The sequence below is a fragment of the Euprymna scolopes genome, chromosome 46 (assembly GCF_053919585.1).
Source record: "Euprymna scolopes isolate OS-2025 chromosome 46, ASM5391958v1, whole genome shotgun sequence".
Taxonomy (NCBI): Eukaryota; Metazoa; Mollusca; class Cephalopoda; order Sepiida; family Sepiolidae; genus Euprymna; species Euprymna scolopes.
Window position 1 is genome coordinate 215,231,259 of NC_136527.1, and position 22,423 is coordinate 215,253,681.

At 33.8% G+C, this 22,423-nt stretch overlaps 1 protein-coding gene across 1 annotated transcript in view; it reads right to left on the minus strand.

Annotated features, from left to right (window-relative positions):
• Positions 1–5,555: 5,555 nt before the first annotated feature.
• Positions 5,556–22,423, minus strand: part of LOC145270359 (uncharacterized) — a 121,295-nt gene continuing 104,427 nt past the window's right edge. Inside the window, exon 3 of the mRNA XM_080126009.1 lies at positions 5,556–11,503. Within this exon, the coding sequence (XP_079982135.1) occupies positions 10,116–11,503 (1,388 nt within the window). The 3' untranslated portion in view covers positions 5,556–10,115. The remainder of the gene's footprint in view (positions 11,504–22,423) is intronic.

Here is a 22,423-nt window from a genome sequence, read left to right on the forward strand (position 1 = left end):
ATCAATTGACGATTTTTTTTATGTGATTTTTGTTTCGGTGACGTCTACGTACATCAGGAATAGATTTTTGTATTTTTTTTATTTTTGTTGAATAAGTGTAATTCTAAATAAGCGCCCTTTTTCCTACTAATGAGTCATGACTTATCAAGGAAAAGAGGTCACTCGAGGATAAAGGTTTAATGAGGTTATCAATTGCATGTAGAACAAAACAATAAGATTGGAAGTTACATATAAATAACCCTTTTTCCTACTAATGAGTCATGACTTATCAAGGAAAAGAGGTCACTCGAGGATAAAGGTTTAATGAGGTTATCAATTGCATGTAGAACAAAACCATAAGATTGGAAGTTACATATAAATAACCCTTTTTCCTACTAATGAGTCATGACTTATCAAGGAAAAGAGGTCACTCGAGGATAAAGGTTTAATGAGGTTATCAATTGCATGTAGAACAAAACCATAAGATTGGAAGTTACATATAAATAACCCTTTTTCCTACTAATGAGTCATGACTTATCAAGGAAAAGAGGTCACTCGAGGATAAAGGTTTAATGAGGTTATCAATTGCATGTAGAACAAAACCATAAGATTGGAAGTTACATATAAATAACCCTTTTTCCTACTAATGAGTCATGACTTATCAAGGAAAAGAGGTCACTCGAGGATAAAGGTTTAATGAGGTTATCAATTGCATGTAGAACAAAACCATAAGATTGGAAGTTACATATAAATAACCCTTTTTCCTACTAATGAGTCATGACTTATCAAGGAAAAGAGGTCACTCGAGGATAAAGGTTTAATGAGGTTATCAATTGCATGTAGAACAAAACCATAAGATTGGAAGTTACATATAAATAACCCTTTTTCCTACTAATGAGTCATGACTTATCAAGGAAAAGAGGTCACTCGAGGATAAAGGTTTAATGAGGTTATCAATTGCATGTAGAACAAAACCATAAGATTGGAAGTTACATATAAATAACCCTTTTTCCTACTAATGAGTCATGACTTATCAAGGAAAAGAGGTTACTCGAGGATAAAGGTTTAATGAGGTTATCAATTGCATGTAGAACAAAACCATAAGATTGGAAGTTACATATAAATAACCCTTTTTCCTACTAATGAGTCATGACTTATCAAGGAAAAGAGGTCACTCGAGGATAAAGGTTTAATGAGGTTATCAATTGCATGTAGAACAAAACCATAAGATTGGAAGTTACATATAAATAACCCTTTTTCCTACTAATGAGTCATGACTTATCAAGGAAAAGAGGTCACTCGAGGATAAAGGTTTAATGAGGTTATCAATTGCATGTAGAACAAAAACCATAAGATTGGAAGTTACATATAAATAACCCTTACAATAGTTATTTTTTTAATCGACGTGAACACTAGAATATTTCAATTAAAAGTCAGATATAAACAAGTAAAGTTATAGAAGAATAAAAATGCCACTCAAATGAGGTATAGTTTGTTACATTAAATTTGCGGTTTGTGAAAAAATTACAAGTGCGGACTTCCTTTTTGCCGCCTGTGTATTTGTTACGTTTTATTGCGTCTATGTAACTATGTTCTTATGAATGTGTCTCTGAATGTATATATAATGTTTTCTTTTCTTGTTTTGATAGTATTTATATCTATAGGGTTTTAAAAATTGAATAAAAAAAACGAAATAAAAAAATGAAACAAACACGCGGCAAGTGAAAAAAAAATCACGAAAATAGCTGAAATTAAAGATAGACGCGAGCTTGTTTCGTAAATATTAGATATTATAATCTAGGTAGCATATAAAAGGTTTAAAGAATGAGTGACCCCCACTGAGCGTCCTTCACAGTCGAGATCCCGAGATGTAAGAAAGCCTTTTACTCTAATAGTTTCTTCCCCAGAACTGCAAGACTTTGGAATTCTGTTCTGGTTTCCTGCTTCCCCAACTGTACTGACATGCAGAAGTTCAAGTGTAATGTGAACAGAAATCTTGCTGCTCAACTCCCTATATTAGTACCCCTGCAAGGTGGCAATATGGCTTGTTTGGGGTGAAAAAAAAAAAAAACTTGGAGATTGCCATAAAAACATTTCTTGGTATTTTTGTAAACAATGGAAATAGATATATTATTCCTTAATTGGAATTCATTTTTGAATTATTAAATATATTAAGCATTATATACATATTAAATAAATTAAGCATTATATACATATTAAATATATTAAGCATTATATACATATTAAATAGGTAGCATATAAAAGGTTTAAAGAATGAGTGACCCCCACTGAGCGTCCTTCCCTCCCCGAAAGCTTTTTTTACAAGATATAATTTGCTTGCAAAAAAAAAAATGAAATAAAAAATAATAACTAAAATGTAGTGATTTAAATTTCGTCGGGTTGTTTACAATATCACGTCAGCTGATATTTGGGCTTGACGATGAATGCCCTGGAAAAGTCACTTCTGATTAATGTTTAGTTTTAAAATATACAAACAAAGAAATGATTTGCAGAGATTTTAAATGGTACCTCTTCTTTTATCGTAAACTGAACTCATTAATAAGACAAAAATAATTAAAACACAATGGCGAGTTACACCCGAGATTGAAAATAAAACCACTGTCAATAATTTTCCCCCACTCTTTATCTGTTCCTAAATCACACACGCACACAAATACACACACACACACACTAACACACACAGAAAATACACACTAACACACACACATACACTAACACAAACATACACTCAACAAACAAACACTCACACACACGCAAACACATATACAAACACACATAAACAAAAACAAACACAAAAACACAAACACACATACAATACACACAGACATACACACACACATGCACAAAACATATACAAACACACAAAAACATATACAAACACATAAAAACACACACACAAACACCAACAAACACACAAATGCACAACAAACACATACATATACAAAAACACAAACACAAACAAACGCACAATAAACACATATACAAACACATAAAAACACACACACAAACACACACACACACACAAACACACAACAAACACATACATATACAAAAACACGAACACAAACAAACGCACAACAAACACAAACACACACACACAAAAACATATACAAACACGTAAAAACACACACACAAACAAACACACAACAAACACATACATATACAAAAACACAAACAAACGCACAACAAACACATACATATACAAAAACACAAACACACGCACAACAAACACATATACAAACACATAAAAACACACACACAAACACAAACAAATACATATACAAAAACACAAACAAGCACACACAATAAAGATATGGTAAACCACCTCAGCAGAAATAACCTTTTTAGTGACACGCAATATGGTTTCCGTTCTGCAAGATCTACCGCAGATGTGCTAACGGTTATATCTCATAGGATTAGTGAATCTCTTAACAAAGGCTTCCTTTCCAGGGCAATTGCTCTTGACATATCAAAGGCCTTCGACAAGGTATGGCATAAAGGCTTACTTCACAAGATCTCCAGCTACGGTATAACTGGAAATGTTCTCTCTGTCATTAAATCATTTCTCTCTGATAGGCTCATAAGAGTACTGGTCGATGGACAAAAATCAGAGGCCTGCAGTATTAATGCTGGAGTCCCTCAAAGGTCCATCCTGGGCCCAACTCTCTTCCTGATCTACATCAATGGTCTCCCTAAACAAATACTTAAATCATTCTGTTGACATCTATGCTGATGACACGACCATCTATGGCAACACATCAAAGGCTGTAAATGACACAGCTCTCTCTGATTCTCTCTCCCCTGATCTCGAACAAGTGGTTCAGTGGGGAAGACGTGGCTGGTTAGCTTTAATGCATCTAAAACCAAACTCCTATCTTTACATCATCAATGCTCTGATTCCCATCTGGCATCAATTGAAATGGATGGCTCTCGTCTAGGAGAAGCCCCATGTTTTGACAAGCTTCTGGGCTTTACCTTCACTCCTGATCTGAAATGGAACACGTACATCGTCTGTTGCCAAGGTCGCTGGAAAGATGGTGGGATCCTTCTACCGTTCCAGAAGATATCTCACTACTGATGCAATTCTCTATCTATATAAAAGCCAAGTATGTCCAAGGATGGAATACTGCTGCCATATCTGGGCAGGAGCTGCTAAAAACAGCCTATCATGCCTTGACAGAGTACAAAATAGACTTCGTGACTTAGTGAGGGATGCCCTTTTCTCTTCCCTGCAACCTCTCTCCCACAGAAGACACGTTGCAAGCCTATCCTTGTTTTATCGTTATTTCCATGGCTGGTGCTCGTCTGAACTCCAATCTCTGGTCTCCCCTCGCCAATCTTTCACAAAAAATACCCGTCTAGCTGAATCCACTGTGAAAAATTTCCCCCACTCTATATCTGTGCCTAAATCAAAACGTAGATTCCATGAACAAAGCTTCTTTCTTAGAACTGCACGCCTGTGGAACTCTGTTCCGTCTGCCTGCTTCCCATCTGACTACAACTTGGATGTCTTCAAGTTCAACATAAACAAATTCCTGATGAACCGCCCCCTTAAGTAGACACTTTAAATATCTACACTAACGTACTGTACTCACAATAACCCCTGATAAGTGGTGACCACCTTGTAAAAAAAAAAAAGAAAAAAAAAGAGATTTCTATAAATATTTTTTAATACTGAATTTACAACATTATAGTTGTAGGTGGTATTAACTATTGAATTGTAGAAAATTATGAATTTTATAAAAGATACTACAACCGTTATAATTTCATATGATGAGACGATTACCAAAGTGTCCCCCACAAAAGTGAGTCACATTCTTTTTTTTTACATGGTAGTCACCACTTATCAAGGCCCGGAAGCCACTCGGGGATAAGGATCATTGCGTGTACAGTAATCAATGGGATAATATCGTAGTAATCGTTAGTCATGGAGATTTGATAAAGTGTCTTACTTAAGGGGCCGATTCATCAGGAATTTGTTTATGTTGGACTTGAAGACATCCAAATTGTAGTCAGGTGGGAAACAGGCAAACGGAAGAGAGTTCCACAGGCATGCACTTCTAAGAAAGAAGCTTTGTTCATGGAATCTACATTTTTATTTAGGCACAGATAAAGAGTGGGGGAAAATTATTCACAGTGGTTTCAGCTAGACAAGTGTTTTTCGTGAAAGATTGGCAAGGGAGGGCAGAGATTGGAGCTCAGACGAGCACTTGCCATGGAAATAACGATAAAATAACTATCTCCATATAAGAAAAGAATTCCACTCACTTTAAAAAAAAATTTATTTTAATTAACAGACATTTATTTACAGGTACTTCCAGTATAACGCCTTGACTCTTGTGGTACTCAGTCTTTGTCAATCTTTGTTGTCTTTTCATTAACATTCACATGCAATGAAAAAATTCAACTCACTTTAAAAACGAAAATTTTTATGTAACAGACATTTATTTACAGGTACTTCCAGTATAACGCCTTGGCTCTTGTGGTACTCAGTCTTTGTCAATCTTTGTTGTCTTTTCATTAACATTCACATGCAATGAAAAAATTCAACTCACTTTAAAAAAGAAAATTTTTATGTAACAGACATTTATTTACAGGTACTTCCAGTACAACGCCTTGACTCTTGTGGTACTCAGTCTTTGTCAATCTTTGTTGTCTTTTCATTAACATTCACATGCAATGAAAGAATTCAACTCACTTTAAAAAAGAAAATTTTTATGTAACAGACATTTATTTACAGGTACTTCCAGTATAACGCCTTGACTCTTGTGGTACTCAGTCTTTGTCAATCTTTGTTGTCTTTTCATTAACATTCACATGCAATGAAAGAATTCAACTCACTTTAAAAAAGAAAATTTTATGTAACAGACATTTATTTACAGGTACTTCCAGTATAACGCCTTGACTCTTGTGGTACTCAGTCTTTGTCAATCTTTGTTGTCTTTTCATTAACATTCACATGCAATGAAAGAATTCAACTCACTTTAAAAATTTTTTAATTAATTAACAGACATTTATTTACAGGTACTTCCAGTATAACGCCTTGACTCTTGTGGTACTCAGTCTTTGTCAATCTTTGTTGTCTTTTCATTAACATTCACATGCAATGAAAGAATTCAACTCACTTTAAAAAAGAAAATTTTTATGTAACAGACGTTTATTTACAGGTAGTTCCACTCTTTTTTATTAACAGACATTTATTTACAGGTACTTCCACTCTTTTTTACAGGTACTTTGACTTTAACTCAAATCTGCTTAACAACACGATTACCAAAGTGTCTCCATATACTTTTTTGGGTGAGTGCTCTATATCTGCATTCAACCCGATATTATCACAGTTAATTTTCCAACATGAACGTTCATTTGTGAAGCCAATACGTGTACCACTGAATTTACAACATTATGGGTTTTTAGGCAGCACTACAATTTAAAAAAAAATTTTTTTTTTTTTAATTCAATTTTCACCCCAAACAATGCACAGTCTCACTTTGGTGTAGGGGGCTACTATTGTGGATATAAGCTGCAGGGATATTATGAAGAAAGATGAGCAGCAAGATGTTTGTTCACATTACATTTGAACTTCTGCATGTCAGTACAGTTGTCGCAGCAGAATCCCAGACGAAAGTTTCAAAGTGTAGCAGTTCTGGGGAAGAAACTATTAGAGTAGAAGGTTTTCTTATTACACCTAGGGATCTCTACTGTGAAGGGGTGCGATTTAGCTGCTCGTCGGATTTGTCAGGGGTGTTCACGTTGAGGGGGTACAAGTGCTTGTAGTTCATCAGGGCGTTCACCATTAAAAAATAGAACAGGCAGAAGGATGAAACATTTCGCTGATGGGACAGAGGCTGAAGCTTAGATGACAGTTCAGGGCCTATCAGGTTGGCGACTCTCTTTTGATCCCTGCCCAGGAGCGAGAGACTAGTAGCAGATGCACCAGCCCAAATGTGACAACAATACTCCATACATGGGTGAATGGTGGCCTTATAGATGTACAGGATACTTTCAGGCGTAAGTAGTTTCTAGCACGGTAGAGAGAGCCCACCTTCTTCTGTTCAAACTCATGTTCCCTGTGAACGTTAGACCGAGGCATTTAGAAGAAGTACTTTCAGGTAATATGTTCTTGGCCATTGCTATTGGTGGTAGATAAGGTTTCTTGTAATTATTGAAGGAAACAAGCTTTGTCCAGTGAATGGTATATACGTCCAGAGATTACAGTTAGGATGTCTGCTGTGGAACGGGCTTGTCTAAATCCATATTGTTGGTCAGTCAGAAGCTTAGCATCTGTAAGGTGATGGACTAGAGCATGGTTAATTAAGGTCTCAAATATTTTGGCAAAAAGTGGGAGGAGGCTAATGGAGCGATAATTTGATGGGTCAATTCTTTCGCCAGAATTCTTGAATAGTGGTACAACAGAAGCAGTTTTCCAACAGCCCGGAAAGCAGTTTTCTAATTCATGTTTCCTGTGAGCATTAGGCCGAGGAGTTTAAAAGATGTACGTTCAGATAATTAATTGAATAAATGAATAAATTCATATACATACTTTCTTTCGAGGCTTACATAGTGAATATATGCAAGTTTAATTGCATTGGGCAATTTTTTTTACTTTTTGAATGTTATCTAGATTTCTACAACTGATTTAGGGTATTTTTGTACAACTGAATCAAGAAATGGCATCCTTTGTTACATAATAATAAACAAGCTTAGTCTTGGCAGCATTGAATGTGATCATCCATTTTTGTCCTCATTCCACTGAAGATTAGAGGTCATCCTCTAGTGTTTCTGCCATTTCTTTAGATATGTGTTCATTCGTTTTCCTGTCATGTCTGTTATAGAGCGTGGTGTCATCAGCATATATACCCATCTCACAGAAAATTTTGTCAGGGACGTAATTTATGAATATTAGAAATAATAGAGGTCCAAGGATAGACCCCTGAGGCACTCCCGCATTGATATCACACTGTTTAGATGTACGACCATCGATGACAACCTGGATTTTTCTCTTATCTAAGAAGGATTTAATTATGTTAAAGATTCTTCCAGTGATACCAATGCTCTCAATGTAATTGTTCCAACTCCTGTTTCCTGTGAATGTTAGGCCAAGGAGTTTAAAGGAAGTACTTTCAGGTAATGTGTTTAAAAGATGTACTTTCAGATAAAGAGTCTTTGGCCATTGCTATTGGTGGTAGAGAAGGTTTCTTGTAATTATTGAAGGAAGCAAGCTTAGTCTTGGCAGCATACAGATCGGAGGTCTTCCTCTAATGAATTATAACTAGGAAAGCAAATGAATCATTTTTTTTACTTGACATTTGTTTACAGGTACTTCCAGAATAACGTCTTTTAAAAAAAAATTTTTTTTTATTACATTTTCACCCCAAACAAGGCACATTGCCACTTTGGTGTAGGGGGCTACTATCAGGGGCAGCAGCTACTGGGGCACTATGTAGGGATTTGTGCAGCAAGATATCGGTTTACGTTACACTTGACCTTCTGCATGTCAGTACAGTTGGGGAAGCAAGAACCTGGAATGGAATTCCAGAGTTTAGCGGTTCTGGGGAAGAAACTACTGGAGTAGAAAGATCTTTTACATCTAGGGATCTCTAATGTGTAGGGGTGGGATTTAGCTGCCAGTCGGGTTTGTCGAGGGTGTCTATGTTGTGGGGGCACAAGTGTCTGCAGTTCATCAGAGCATTCACTATTTAAATACTTATAGAACAGGCAGAGGGATTGGCGACTCTTTTTTGAACATTGTCTGGGAGCGAGAGACTAGCAGCAGATGCACCGTCTTGCCTCTTGTTCAAAAGTCTTCTCATACTTCAATGGGCTTTTATTTTTTTATTCTATTTTCAACCAACCTAGGGATCTCTTCTGTGAAGGGGTGGGATTTAGTTGCTTGTCAGGTTTATTTACGTCAATGTAGCACAAGTGCTCGTAGTTCATCAGAGCATCCACCATTAAAATACTTGTAAAACAAGATTTCATCGATGGGACAGAGTTCGAAGCTTAGATGACAGTTCAGGACCTATCAGGTTGGCAACTCTCTTTTGAACCCTGTCCAACAAGTCTTGGCAGCCTTTTTGTCCCCATTCCACTATGGATTGAAGTTCTTCCTTTCACGAATTCCGAAAAGGAAGGCAATCGACTCATTTTTTTTAGTTGACATTTGTTTACAGGTACTTCCAGAAAAACGTCTTGCCTTCAAAAGTCTTCTTGTACTTAAATGTGCTTGATATGCCGTGTCGAACATGTGGTACTCTGTTTTTGTCCAGCCACGTTTAGGACACATCTTTCCCTGTCACTATCACAGTTGGTATTCCAGCGTTAACATTCTTTGGCGCACCCGACTTCATTTCTACAGGATTTACGACATTATGAGTTTTTAAGTGGTACATAATATTGGATTGTAGAAAAGAATTGCGAATTTTATTAATACGTCCATGTTTTTTTCAATTTAAACAATAGACATTTGTTTACAGGTACTTCCAGAAGAACGCCTTGCCTCTTGTTCAAAAGTCTTCTCATACTTCAATGTGCTGAACAAAAGTATGCTCTGTCAAACGTGTGGTACTCTATCTTTGTCCAGTCATATCTAGGACACGTCTTTTCCTGTCCAGGAGCGAGAGACAAGCAGCAGATGCACCAGCCCAAATGTGACAACAATACTCCATACATGGGCGAATGGTGGCCTTATAGAGGTACAGGATAATTATATGTATCTCCGTCTTGCCTCTTGTTCAAAAGTCCTCTCATACTTAAATGTGCTTAACATGACTAATGTCAAATCTAACGTGTGGTATTCTGTCTTTGTTCAGCCACGTTTAGGACACATCTATCACAGTTGGTATTCGAGCGTTAACATTCTTTTGTGCACCCCGACTTCATTTCTACTGAATTTACATTATGAGTTTTTAAGTGGTACGTAATATTGGATTGCAGAAAAGAATTGCGAATTTTATTAATACGTCCATGTTGTTTTAATTGAAAACAACAGACATTTGTTTACAGGTGCTTCCAGAAGAACGCCTTGCCTCTTGTTCAAAAGTCTTCTCATACTTCAATGTGCTGAACAAAACTATGCTCTGTCAAACGTGTGGTACTCTATCTTTGTCCAGTCTTATCTAGGACACGTCTTTCCCTGTTGCCATCACAGTTGTTTTTCCAGCATTACCATTATTTTGCACAGCCGATTCGCTTGCTGCTGAATTGACGCCATTATGTGTTTTCAGATGGCGCTTCAAGTGCGAACTGCGAGCGAATGCAAAACCGCAGATTTGACATGGGAATGGCCTCTCGCGCGTATGCGTCAGCGCGTGACATTTCAACCCGGAACTGCACGTGAACGCAGCTGCACAGATGCTGCACTTGAATGGTTTTTCACCGCTATGCGTCCTCATATGCCCCGTCAGGCTCGAGCTGCACGCAAAAGCAGATCCACAAACATCGCAGAGAAATGGACGCTCGCCCGTGTGTGACCGCGTGTGGTACCGCAGAAGAGAGCTTGATATGAACGCGGCCTTGCACAGCTCGCAAGAAAACGGCTTATCACCTAGGTGCAGTTTTGTGTGGTACCGTAGGCTGGAGCTGCGAGAGAATCGCATTTGGCAGATGTCGCATTTGAAGGCCTTTAGACCGCTGTGTGTTACCGCGTGACGCTTTAGACTCGAACTGCATGTAAATGCAGCCTTGCATATGCTGCAGGAATATGGTCGATCGCCACTGTGGCGTCGCATGTGCGATTTGAGATGCGAGTTGCACGAAAAGGCTGAACTGCAGATGTCGCAGAGAAACGGACGATCGCCAGAATGTATTCGGAGATGAGTTTCGAGATGTGAGCTGCGAGCAAACTGCGACTGGCAGACGTTGCAAGAAAATTTTTTTTCTCCCTTATGCTTCTTCGTATGAGCGTTAAGTTCGGAGCCGCACGCGAACGTCAATTTACATTTCACGCATTCAAATGTTTTTTCTCCTGTGTGTGTTTTTTTATGGTCTTTCAGGCTCGAACTGTAGGCAAATGCAACCCCACAGTCTGTGCAAGAATATGGCTTGGCACCACTGTGCCGTCTCGTATGCCGTTTTAAACTCGAGTTGTGCCTAAATGCAGCCTGGCATATTTTACACGAATACAATTTTTCCATGACATGTGTTCGGCCGTGCACTTTGAGGTTTGAACTGCATGCAAACGCGGCGTTGCATGTGTTGCACTTGTATGGTTTCTCGCCAGAGTGAACGCGCGAATGCACCGTCAAGTTTTGACGACTCGCAAAAGACGAGCCGCATTTTTCGCAACGGAATGGTTTTTCTCCTGTATGTGTTCGAAGGTGACGTTTTAAATTCCACGTGTTGTGAAATATCGATTGGCAGATTTTACATTTAAAGAATTTGTCCATTTTTTTTACAGAATCGTAGAACTGTTCAACGTAAATGAAAATTAATTGTAACAATTTTTTTGTCTGATATCTAATTTTTTTTTGTATATAATTTGCTTTGTTACATGAAGGGCTGTCCGCTTATCATGAAAACATAAAGAAATCTCTAATGGCCCCAAAAATGAATACAACAAAGGGCGAAACCAAACTAATCATATTACCAATCTATATCTCCAATTCTCTTAAACAAATTTCTCCTAATGATTCAAAAAATAACAACTATAACAAAGGATGAAACTAAACTAATACTATTAGCAAGAAAGTCCATAATAAACTTTGACAAATAATATTCGACATGTTAATGGGTCGACTGACTCAGCACAGGTTACAGACCTACTGGGACTTTTAAAACACTCTGATGCCAATTCTGATTAGAGGAGCGGGAGAGCTCTACATAGACGATGCGTTCTTCATAATCAACTCCACAAATATAAAATAAGAAAGAGCAATAAAATCTTTACACAGACTAGAAACTAAACTTTAGAAAAATAAATATTGGACAAGAAGTAATACGTCTAACAACTTCGACATGTTAATGGGCTAACTGACTCAGCACAGGTTTACACAGACTCTTTAGAAACTAAAAATCAACCCTAACCCTAACCCGTCACGGTAAGGAAAAACAGGCTATAAAATGAACGCGTGCACAGACCGATGAGCAACGTTAGAGAAGACGATCACGTTAAAGTGGTGGGTGACGTCACAACAGTAACGAGAAGTCACGAATAGCAGGAGACTGAGGAATAAGGTATTTTTCTAAAAACCTGAAACATCGAGTTGAAGTTATTTCCTATTCTTTGTCTCGTTTGCGACTGATTCTACAACGTGTTGGGTCTACGTGTGCAGAGATGTGTCAATGCATTCCTGGCAACAGTGCATTAAGTATAATGGTGACGATGTAAAAACATAAATTATAGAGAACTCGCTAGTCGTAATGGTACGACTTCCGTCTTTGTAGCTCTTCAACTTTTGGAGTTAAAAATAGGAGGATTTACTTTTGGAACGACCTTCGTATAACAAAGCATGCTTCGGACGCCAATCCACAACCATCATTTATCGCTGTCAAAAGTGCATTGAGAATGGTGGTGACTATGTAGAAAATAAATTCTGGAGCGGAAAAGCCGCTCGTTTTAATCAAACAAATTATATCACCCAAAATCAATATTAAAATCAAGTCTGTTGCCAAGGTCTCTGGAAAGATGGTGGGTTCCATTTTTGGGACTATTTTTTACCATATTTGTCTAAAATTTTCTGTGTATGTCTATTTAGCAGTTTTGCATGGTGCTGAACTCAAATTTAAATATGTTAAGGCGTTGGGTACTTTTGGGGGCTAAATGGAGGTGGGAACAAATGGTGGTCTTATTCATTTCTTTTTTTGCATGGTGCATAACTCAAATTTAAATATGTTAAAGCCTTGGGTACATGGAGCAGAACTCAAATTTACATATGTTAAGGCTTAAAACTGCACCGTTTGTTCATTTTCACCAGGATTTGACGTCCCCTGGGGACTTTTTGAAGCTAAATGGGGGAGGGGACGGGGCAATGCTAACTTAATCATGTTTTTATCCTTGTTTTATCCTTTAGTCCTCACATTCCATGAGCGATGTTTCTGACAAAGAGGAAAGAATTGCTGTCTTCTGGGTCAGCATTTATTCCATTTAATAATTATCGTTGGCAAGTTTTTGACCTTGAAGTCTCATTTCTTTTTAGCTCCTTACATCCAGTGGCTTCATACCTTGTCACATGCTGAGCCTTTTTAGCTGCTGATTAATTTTTATTACATTTTCACCACAAACAAAGCACATTGCCACTTTGGTGTAGGGGGCTACTATCAGGGCAAACAACTACTGAGGTACTATGTTCGGATTTGGGCAGCAATATGTTGGTTCACGTTGCACTTGAACTTCTGCATGTCAGCACAGTTGGGGAAGCAGTGACCTGGAATGGAATTCCAAAGTCTATCGGTTCTGGGGAAGAAACTACTGGAGTAGAAAGATCTTTTACATCTAGGGATCTCTACAGTGTGGGGGTGGGATTTTGCAGCTTGTCAGGTCTGTCGAGGGTGTTCACGTCGTGGGGGCACAAGTGCTTGCAGTTCATCAGTTCATTTCGGTGTGATTGCAGAAATGATCTTCTTCTTCCTTGCAAATCTTCCTATAAAGGAAGGGGGGAAAAAAAAAAAGAGAAATTAAAAACTTTTTTTTTCTCATCACATTTAAGTTAACGAAGGGAACACATGAAAAAAAAAATGCTCAAAATAGATTTTATCTCGATCAGCTTCGATAATGCACTGAAAATAAGGTATATCAAAATACATGTACATAAATAGACTGCAACAAAATAAATTTGGGGACAAATAGTGAAGAACCCTAACCCAACACATATGAACTCTTCTATTTTTGTACTGTTCAATAATATATATATATATATATATATATATATATGTATATATATGTATATATATATATGTATATATATATATGTATATATATATGTATATATATATGTATATATATATATATGTATATATATATATATGTATATATATATATGTATATATATATATGTATATATATATGCATATATATATATTATATATATATATATATATATATATATATATATATATAATTTTTTGATTTTGCGATACGTTTTGAATGAATTTAATTATTTACAAAAGTGCATTTTTACCTAAATGCGAGTCGGAAATAACTTCCCCTTTAACCAATTTGGTACCCTCATAGGGGAAGCGGCATATATATATATATATATATATATATATATATTGTTATTAAAATATAATTATCCACTATATATTATGTATATATATATATTATATATATATTATATATATATATATATATATATTTTAATTAAAAAAATAACTTCTAATAATTATGTGATCTATATACAAATTGTCTTCCTATATATATATATATATATATATATTCAATAATATATATATATATATATATATATATGTAATTCCAACTTTTTTTTTTATTTATCTTTTAATAGACTTATTTTCCATGACTCAATTAACTCTATGACGCGTGTATAATCTTCATTTTCTTTCCCTTCTCTTTCTCAGGGATTCTAGACTAATTAAACCATATGACAAGCAGCGGAGGGTCACTCTCTTCCTTCTTATTTCTTTCTTCTTCTCTTTCCCTTACGCGCAGTTTATTTCCTTCTCTCTATATCCGTGTATTTCTCCCTCTTCTTCCTAGGTTAGCAAACACATGTCAAGGCATTTACGTGTAAGAACGTGCATATTTAGGGGCGTGTGTGTGTGTATGTATGTATGTGTGTGTGTGTGTGTGTGTGTATGTCTGTTGTTACGTCGGGCTACCGGACAGCCGTTATAAGTGTCATAATGTTGTTGTTGTTTTTTTAAAAAAATCCCTCCCACCCTCTCTATAAAATGTATTAAGTGGATTGCTACTACCACCCCCTCTGGTTTTTTTGACGGTCGAGGCCCGATTCTTTTTCTTTATTTCAGTATCAAAAATGTAATTGTCTAGTTTAGATGCTTGAAAATACCATAAGGTTGAAATAAATTATTGCATCGACAATTATGTAATTTCCGTGTTATATTTTTATGTTATTGCTCTGTTTACCACATTGAGCTCTCATACCCGGATTTCCTCCTGGAATTATTCCATTATAACATATGTATATACATATATATATATATATATGTAATTCCAAAGTCTAGCAGGACCCGTGGAAATTCCACGGTAGTTAAAATCTTTTAAAACACATCAGTAAGAAATTCCTTATTGTTATATTACAGAAATGAACGTATGGAAGCAAGTAGAACAAAGAACTTTAGTTTAAACTTTTATTGAACGTCAATGCGATCGTAACTGATGCTGTTGATATTGTCAGGAAGTGTTGGTGATGATTGAGGCCGTGACAGGGACGTCGATCAGCTGTTTGGAGTGAGAATAGTGGTCAGTCAGCAGGTTCTTGGGAGTCAGATTGTGAATTTAAAAAAACTGTGACATTGTTGACATCGATTTTGTGAAAGTTCTGATGACCCCAAGTTGTTTAATATTTCAGGTAATTTTGGATTACACGTGTGAGTAATGAATAGGTGACAGAAAACTGCCATTGCATCTTGATAAAGCTGTTGCAGATTCCTAGGACTTCCTGTAAATGTAGATGGTAGAATAACTGGTACACCAGAATAACCATCTTCATTCCTTGCTAAATGATCCATTAAGCCAGAATATTGAGCAGCTCTTAGTTGACTTTGATAGCTTTTAATGAAGTTAAATAAGCAACTGTCAACTTTTACATATGCGATAGATTTTTCTATTCATTTTGAATTTTATTCAATGAAGATTTGGAAATTCACAAATATTTTTTAAGTCGAATTATTGATATAGATTTCAATTAATGCATCACAACTTCCTGATAAGATAAATAGAACACTTTGAATTTTCTGTACAAAATTTTTTTCCATAAAAACATTGTAATCTGTTATAATATTCAGATTCTTGTGTATTACATGCATAGAAAATGAAGTGTTTCTGTAAATCTTACGGAGTACAGTTAAATTTTGATTTTTCGATAATCAAAATGATGTGAGGTAGGTTATAGCTATCAAATTTATGCCAATGTTATATAGTTAAGTAAGTTGGCTAATTGGCTATAAAGTAAGTTATTCCGAACTTTGATCTAACATTTTAATTAAAAAAAAAAAGAAAAAAGCTTAACATTTTCTTGTATCTTTTTTTTTTTATATTAAGAAAAATGTAAGCATCATGCTGAAATAATAAAATGCCATTCTTAATAAGGGGAGAGGGTTTGACTATTCAAACCTTCACCTAAATAACGATTTAATGAAAAAAATGTTTAAAATGTTCTTGTTTTTTTTTTTACACAGTGATCACCACTTATCAAGGCCCGGAAGCCACTCAGGGATAAGGGTTATTGCAAGTACATTACGTTCGTGTGGAGATTTTATGAAGTGTTTAATTAAGGGGGCGGTTCATTAGGAATTTGTTAACGTTGGACTTGAAGACATCCAAGTTGTCGTCCGGAGGGAAGCAGGCAGACGGAACAGAGTTCCACAGGCGTGCAGTTCTAAGAAAGAAGCTTTGTTCATGGAATCCGCGTTTTGATTTAGGCACAGATATAGAGTGGGGGAAATTTTTCTTGTATCTTTTTTATAATTTTTGTTAAATAAGAAAAATCAATAATCTTTGATAGCACTATTGTAAGAATCATGTTGAAAGCCATTCTTAATATGGGGAGGAGGTAACTATTCTGAAACTTCACCTAACAATGTAAAAATAAAATAAGGGAAAAATATATGTATGAACAATAAATATATTGAAGAAACTACTGGAGTGGAAAGATCTTTTACATCTAGGGATCTCTACAGTGTGGGGGTGTGACTTAGCAGCCTGTCAGGTTTGTCGAGGGTGTTCACGTCGTGGGGGCACAAGTGCTTGCATACCCTGTCAAAAGCCTTAGATTTATCTAGAGCTACCGCTCTGCTCCTCTGCCGCTTTGAAAAATTAAAAACATATTTTTATTTCAGGTTCAAGGTTTTGCTATCTTCATTCAACGAGACGATAAAACAGTCACCATTCCTCTCCTTGTTGTACATGTATGTTAATGGTAGATGTTCCGTTTGTGGTCATTCAAACAGTTTTGAGGCGCCACTATTATCACAAAGAACCATTTTTTTAAATAACATGTGCAAAAAATCAAAGAAAAAAGATTAAATTGCTCAATTGTCGAAGACGTGGCTGGTAACCTTTAATGCATCTAAAACCAAGCTCCTATCTTTACACCATCAACGCTCTGATCCCCATCTGGCATCAATTGTAATGGATGGCTCTCGTCTAGGAGAAGCTCAATGTTTTGACAAGCTTCTGGGCTTGACCTTTACTCCTTATCTGAAATGGAACACGTACATCAAGTCTGTTTCCAGGGTCGCTGGAAAGATGGTGGGTTCCTTCTACCGCTCCAGAAGATATCTCACTACTGATGCAATTCTCTATCTATATAAAAGCCAAGTACATCCAAGGATGGAGTACTGTTGCCATATCTGGGCAGGAGCTGCTAAAAATAGCCTATCCTGCCTTGACAGAGTACAAAATAGACTTTGTGGCTTAGTGGAGGATGCCCTTTTCTCTTCCCTGCAACCTCTCTCCCACAGAAGAGACGTTGCGAGCCTATCCTTATTTTATCGTTATTTCCATGGCAGGTGCTCGTCTGACCTCCAATCTCTGATCCCCCCTCGCCAATCTTTCACGAAAAACACCCATCTAGCTGAATCCACTGTGAAAAATTTCCCCGACTCTATATCTGTGCCTAAATCAAAACGCGGATTCCATGAACAAAGCTTCTTTCTTAGAACTGCACGCCTGTGGAACTCTGTTCCGTCTGCCTGCTTCCCACCTGACTACAACTTGGATGTGTTTAAGTCCAATGTTAACAAATTCCTAATGAACCGCCCCCTTAAGTAAACACTTCATTAAATCTCCACACTAACGTAATGTACTTGCAATAACCCTTATCCCTGAGTGGCTTCCGGGCCTTGATAAGTGGTGATCACTGTGTAAAAAAAAAAAAATCATTTAAATTTAGTTGTCTTTTTCAAGTCAGGGTTAGTCAAGTCTGGGAAACGTGATGGCCATTTGACATTGCCATAGCGAGAGATAATGTCGTTAGTACCCCTGCAACGTGGCAATATGGCTTGTTTGGGGTGAAATTCCATGGTGTCTTTCACCGTATTTGCTTGTATCAGAAGAAAATCATAGAACATGTTACCCCCGTGAAGCAAATAAAAAGTTATGACAGAAACGTTCTCGAGTTTTACAAGATACACACGAAGAAGGTCGGAGGTTACATCGACCGAAACGTTGTGAAAATAACAAAATTAAATCAAGGTCCAGAAACCACTCGAGGATGAGAATTAGCCTCCTCCCACTTTTCCCCAAAATATTTGAGTCCATAATTAACCAGGCTCTAATCCATCACCTTACAGATGCTAAACTTCTGACTGACCAACAATATAAATTTAGGCAAGCCCATTTCACGGCAGACATCCTAACTGTAATCTCTGAGCGTATATACCATTCACTTGACAAAGCAGGAGCGGTAGCTCTAGATATATCTAAGGCTTTTGACAGGGTATGGCATGAAGGTCTTAGGAAAATCAGATCATACGGTATCACTGGTAGAATACTAAACATAATTAAATCCTTCTTAGATAATAGAAAAATCAAAGTTGTCCTCGATGGTCATACATCTAAACAATATGATATAAATGCGGGAGTGCCTCAGGGGTCTATCCTTGGACCTCTATTATTCCTAATATTCATAAATGACCTCTCTGACAAAATTGTCTCCAAGATGGGTATATATGCTGATGACACCACGCTCTATAACCGACATGAGAGGAAAACAAATGAACACATATCTAAAGAAATGGCAGAAGCACTAGAGGATGACCTCCAATCTGTAGTGGAATGGGGACAAAAATGGATGGTAACGTTCAATGCCACCAAGACTATGTTTAATTCCTTCAATAATAATTTAAGAATTACAAGAAACCTTCTGAACCACAAATAGCTATGCGAATATGGTTAACGATAAATTACCTGAAAGTACTTCATTTAAATTCCTTGGCTTAACATTCACGGGGAACATGAGTTGGAACAGATAGATCGAGGGCATTGCTGCAGCTGCTGTGAGGAAGGTGGGCTCTCTCTACTGTGCTAGAAAGTATCCTGTACATCTTTAACATGAGTTGGAACAATTACATTGAGAGTATTGCCAGGGCCGCTGCGAAGAAGGTAGGCTCTCTCTACCGTGCTAGAAAACTACTGACACCTGAAAGTATCCTGTACCTCTATAAGGCCACCATTCGCCCATGTATGGAGTATTGTTGTCATATTTGGACTGGTGCATCTGCTGCTTGTCTCTCGCTCCTGGACAGGGTTCAACAGAGAGTCGCCAACCGAATAGGTCCTGAACTGTCATCTAAACTTCAGCCTCTGTCCCATCGACGAAATGTTGCATCCCTCTGCCTGTTTTGCAAGTATTTTAATGGTGAATGCTCTGACGAACTTCAAGCACTTGTGCCCCCACGCCGTGAACACCCCCGACAAACCCGAGAAGCAGCAAAGTCCCACCCCTTCACAGTCGAGATTCCTAGATGAAAAACAGCCTTTTACTCTAATTGCTTCTGCCCCAGAACTGCAAGACTTTGGAATTCTCTTCTGGTTTCCTGCTTCCCCAACTGTACTGACATGCAGAAGTTCAAGTGTAATGTGAACAGACATCTTGCTGTTCAACTCCCTACATTAGTACCCCTGCAACGTGGCAATATGGCTTGTTTGGGGTGAAAAAAAAAAATTGGAGATTGCCATAAAAAAATTTCTTGGTATTTTTGTAAACAACGAAATATATTATTCCTTAATTGGAATTCATTTTTGAGATGAGCATTATATATATTAAATAAATTAAGCATTATATATATTAAATAAATTAAGCATTATATATATATTAGATAAATTAAGCATTATATATATATTAAATAAATTAAGCATTATATATATTAAATAAATTAAGCATTATATATATATTAAATAAATTAAACATTATATATATTAAATAAATGAAGCATTATATATATTAAATAAATTAAGCATTATATATATTAAATAAATTAAGCATTATATATATTAAATAAATTAAGCATTATATATATATTAAATAAATTAAGCATTATATATATTAAATAAATTAAGCATTATATATATTAAATAAATTAAATATTATATATATATTAAATAAATTAAGCATTATATATATTAAATAAATTAAGCATTATATATATTAAATAAATTAAACATTATATATATTAAATAAATAAAACATATATATTAAATAAATTAAGCATTATATATATAATAAATAAATTAAGCATTATATATATTAAATAAATTAAGCATTATATATATATTAAATAAATTAAGCATTATATTTATTAAATAAATTAAGCATTATATATATATTAAATAAATTAAGCATTATATATATTAAATAAATGAAGCACTATATATATTAAATAAATTAAGCATTATATATATTAAATAAATTAAGCATTATATATATTAAATAAATTAAACATTATATATATTAAATAAATTAAGCATTATATATATTAAATAAATTAAACATTATATATATTAAATAAATTAAGCATTATATATATTAAATAAATTAAGCATTATATATATTAAATAAATTAAGCATTATATATATATTAAATAAATTAAGTATTATATATATATTAAATAAATTAAGTATTATATATATTAAATAAATAAGCATTATATATATTAAATAAATTAAGCATTATATATGTTAAATAAATTAAGCATTATATATATATTAAATAAATGAAGCATTATATATATATTAAATAAATTAAGCATTATATATATATTAAATAAATTAAGCATTATATATATATTAAAACAATTAAGCATTATATATATTAAATAAATTAAGAATTATATATATTAAATAAATTAAGCATTATATACATATTAAATAAATTAAGCATTATATATATTAAATAAATTAAGCATTATTTACATTAAATAAATTAAGTATTATATATATATTAAATAAATTAAGCATTATATATATATATTAAATAAATGAAGCATTATATATACATTAAATAAATTAAGCATTATATATACATTTAATAAATTAAACATTATATATATTAAATAAATTAAGCATTATATATATATTAAATAAATTAAGCATTATATATATTAAATAAATTAAGCATTATATATATATTAAATAAATTAAGCATTATATATATTAAATAAATGAAGCATTATATATATTAAATAAATTAAGCATTATATATATTAAATAAATTAAGCATTATATATATTAAATAAATTAAACATTATATATATTAAATAAATTAAGCATTATATATATATTAAATACATTAAACATTATATATATTAAATAAATTAAGCATTATATAAAATAAATTAAGCATTATATAAAATAAATTAAGCATTATATATATTAAATAAATTAAGCATTATATATATTAAATAAATTAAGCATTATATATATAAAATAAATTAAGCATTATATATATATTAAATAAATTAAACATTATATATATAAATAAATTAAGCATTATATATATTAAATAAATAAAGCATTATATATATATTAAATAAATAAAGCATTATATATATTAAATAAATTAAGCATTATATATATATTAACTACATTAAGAATTATATATATTAAATAAATTAAGCATTATATATATATTAAATAAATTAAACATTATATATATTAAATTAAGCATTATATATATATTAAATAAATTAAGCATTATATATATTAAATCAAGCATTATATATATTAAATAAATTAAGCATTATATATAAAATAAATTAAGCATTATATATATTAAATAAATTAAGCATTATATATATTAAATAAATAAAGCATTATATATATTATATACATTAAGCATTATATATATTAAATAAATTAAGCATTTTATATATATTAAATAAATTAAGCATTATATATATTAAATAAATTAAGCATTATATATATTAAAAAAATTAAGCATTATTTATATATTAAATAAATTAAGCATTATATATATTAAATAAATTAAGCATTATATATATATTACATAAATTAAGCATTATATATATTAAATAAATTAAGCAATATATATATAGTAAATAAATTAAGCAATATATATATAGTAAATAAATTAAGCATTATATATATTAAATAAATTAAGCATTATATATATTAAATAAATTAAGCATTATATATATTAAATAAATTAAGCATTATATATATTAAATAAATTAAGCATTATATATATTAAATAAATTAAGCATTATATATATTAAATAAATTAAGCATTATATATATATTAAATAAATTAAGCATTATATATA